The sequence below is a fragment of the Myotis davidii genome, unplaced genomic scaffold (genome assembly GCF_000327345.1).
Source record: "Myotis davidii unplaced genomic scaffold, ASM32734v1 scaffold438, whole genome shotgun sequence".
Lineage (NCBI taxonomy): Eukaryota > Metazoa > Chordata > Mammalia > Chiroptera > Vespertilionidae > Myotis > Myotis davidii.
Genome location: NW_006290031.1, coordinates 6,644,288 through 6,647,407, shown reverse-complemented (window position 1 = coordinate 6,647,407; position 3,120 = coordinate 6,644,288). Strand labels below are relative to the sequence as shown.

Below are 3,120 nucleotides of genomic sequence, written 5' to 3'. Positions count from 1 at the left end.
AGTGCACTGGGGCCTCGGGCCCAGCAGGTCCGGGCCGCGGGGGCGGAGTTGGCGCGTGCCCGGGCCGCGGACTCCTTCCTCCGCCGCCGACCGAGGGCGGAGTTACGGTCTGGGCACCCGGAAGCTGCTGGTTCCTTGAGAGCGAATTTTCAGAAGTGGCGGGGAATGGCGGAGACGGTAGCCTTTTGATACGTGGTTGTTACACAAATTGCTTTCCGTTGTGAGCGCTCAGAGCCTGTACCCCGGCCAGGCTGTCCTTCCTTTCCCTTGCCCGGTCGGGGTTTGCTGTCTCCTGAAACTTGGTTAGCGTCAAAGTTGAGTTTGGGATAGTAGAGATTTAATATCTTCCAAAGATAGAGCCCTTAGGGGCTCAAGGGAGAGTCTTGTTCCAGGTTGTGGCTTTATTTCTGATCTTCTCAGTGAAAGCTTTGCTAGGGCCAGCCCTCCTAAAATCACAGCTTTCTTATAAGATTTGTGGCTATGTGTCTCACCCTACCATTTCAGAAAAATGTTTGTTGGTCACCTGAGCTGGGATACCAGCAAAAAGGACCTAAAGGATTATTTTACCAAGTTTGGAGAGGTCGTTGACTGTACAATAAAAATGGATCCCAACACTGGCCGGTCAAGAGGATTTGGGTTTATTCTCTTCAAAGATGCAGCTAGTGTGGAGAAGGTAAGCTGGGTACTTTATATAAGGAGTAAATTCTAAGGATGCTACTCTTGGAGAGTGTAGCTTGTGTGTTCTGCACATGGTTGAGTGCTTGAGAAAAGCAGCTCCTTGTAGTAGGGTAGTGAGTGGGCTGGAGTGGTACAGGAAGATGAGAGTGGACGTGTGTTGCCTTCCTCTGCCTATTCTGGACACTGCAAACACTATTGTGAGGATTGGAGGAGAGGCCAAGGTTGTTGTGAGATAGGCATTTTAGCTTCAGTTTACAGAAAACAAGCTAAGGTTCAGAAGCTGAAGTAGAAAAGCTCACACAGGTGGCTAAGTGTGGTGGCGTCAGGATTCTGACGCCAAGCAGCCCAGTTTCCTTCAGTCACTGCGGCTTTACTTCTGGAGATAGGCCTTAAACTGGAACTGCCGAGGCAGGAGGAGGGTGTACAGGATAACATGGGAAAAGTCGGGGTGGTGAGGACTGATTCACAGGTAAACCAGCTGTGCTTGACATTTGATGGTTGGGTTGGAAAGTCAGGTTGGGGTTAGAGTTTGGAGGGGATGAAACATTTTGTGTACCTGTGTTGGGGTTCCATGGCTCAAATTGAAGAGCCTTGTATAGAGAGTCATGCTGCTGAGTTAGAACCCAACTTCCTTCTGTCGGAACAGGTCCTGGACCAGAAGGAGCACAAGCTGGATGGCCGTGTCATTGACCCCAAAAAGGCTATGGCCATGAAGAAGGAGCCTGTAAAGAAAATTTTTGTGGGGGGTCTGAATCCTGAAGCCACTGAGGAGAAAATCAGAGAGTACTTTGGCGAGTTTGGGGAGGTGAGTGGCCTGCCCTCTGCCCTGAGGTGGCCTTCCTGGTCCGTGACAGCCTTGGCTGACTGGAGGAGCCCTCCTCAGCCAGGCTGCTTTATCGTTCTCTGGCCTTCATGGACCTTTTCTCCATCCAGTTCCCTGTGAGCCCTGGGGAGGTACTGGTCCTGAGCTTTTGCCTGTGTTTACAGATCGAGGCCATTGATCTTCCAATGGATCCAAAGTCAAACAAACGACGAGGTTTTGTTTTCATCACCTTTAAAGAAGAGGAAGAACCTGTGAAGAAGGTTCTAGAGAAAAAGTTCCACACCATTAGTGGAAGTAAGGTAAAGTGTCTGCAGTTAATGTGTGTCTGCCCTCTTGCAGAGAGAGGTCTGCCCCTTGCAGGTGTGGCTTAGGGGTTGGGCTGCCTCCAAGGGCTCTCCAGGGTAGTGAGACCCCATTGTTTCTCTGAAGGTCTGCTGCCCTGATTGGGGGCAGATGGTTCTGGCCTTCAACGAGCTCTTAGCCTGGCAGTAAAAACAGTAGTATACTGAGTAGTCTCTTTAAAGCTAGAGCTTAAGATGGTCTGAATCTAGAGTTCTCAGAAGATTTTGGAACTTCGGCTGTTCACTGATTTTTCTTTCCCTGGCAGTGAAGTCCTGCTTACTATAGAAACTGCTGCAGAGCTTTTCTATCTTATTGCTTCCAAAACCAAATCTTTATTCTTCTCCATCCCCTTTGGATACTGGTTTAGTCAAATCCATCCGAGCAAGATCCTTCCCAAAGAGCCCCCGGGGTCCTGGCTCATTTATACCCAGGGCCAGTTTGCCTTCGAATGAATAGAAGTGAGAAATATAGCTGAACTCTGGTCTAGAGAGAGGGTAGTATGGCTTTTTAAAGTATTCTCCAGGTGGCAGTTGCGTGTTGAGGGTGTGACAGGGTGTGACGGGCTCTGTCTGTGCTGGAGTGGCAGCCAGATAAAGTTGGACAGGTAGGGTGGGGCTCCTGAAAACTTCAGTACCCTGGCTGGGAATTTAGAAAGATTGGATTGGACTCTTAAATTTCATGTAAAATGAGATTGGATCCTAGGGGACATTTTGAAAAGACACCATCCATTAGCTATCCCAGTGGATAGGGATATCGACAGGCCTTTTTTTCTGCCATAATGAAAAATGGGCAGGAAGAACCTATAGGGCAGCACTAGTCACTACTGGCAGTGGGTCTTGAAATACTGTATTTAGTTGTATTTCAGTAGGGTAGAAAACATCAGATTGCATCACTGGTGGGGGTAATTTGCCAGTTTTACAGGAGTGTGCTTATATGGGGACAGCTTATGTGGAATGTTTTTTCACTGGTCTTAGTTGGGGGCAAAGTATGTGTCAGGGTACTTTTTTATTTTATTCAAATTATAAGAGAAAGTTCATTTAGAAAGTTAGAGGTAGTAGAAGTGAGCCAGCTGGGCTGTGTAGGCTCAGAAAACAAGTTTAAAAATTAGCAAAAGAAGGGCCCTTGGAACTTAAAGGGAAAGGCATAGGGGATGGAGGTGTAGGTGTAGAAGGGGACATGAAAGGTAGGGAGGGAGAGCGTTTGTTTGTTTTTTTAAATTTTTATTGTTGAAAGTATTACAGATGTGACCCCCCTTTTAAAAATTTTTATATTTATAA

The 3,120-nt window shown here is 47.5% G+C and overlaps 1 protein-coding gene across 1 annotated transcript in view; it reads left to right on the top strand.

Moving 5' to 3' along the window:
• The window catches only part of HNRNPAB (heterogeneous nuclear ribonucleoprotein A/B), a 24,934-nt gene that overhangs the window by 6,679 nt on the left and 15,135 nt on the right, over positions 1-3,120 (top strand). Inside the window, exons 3-5 of the mRNA XM_006762844.2 lie at positions 505-673; positions 1,325-1,483; positions 1,666-1,800. Coding sequence (XP_006762907.1) covers positions 509-673; positions 1,325-1,483; positions 1,666-1,800 — 459 coding nt within the window. The 5' untranslated portion in view covers positions 505-508. The remainder of the gene's footprint in view (positions 1-504; positions 674-1,324; positions 1,484-1,665; positions 1,801-3,120) is intronic.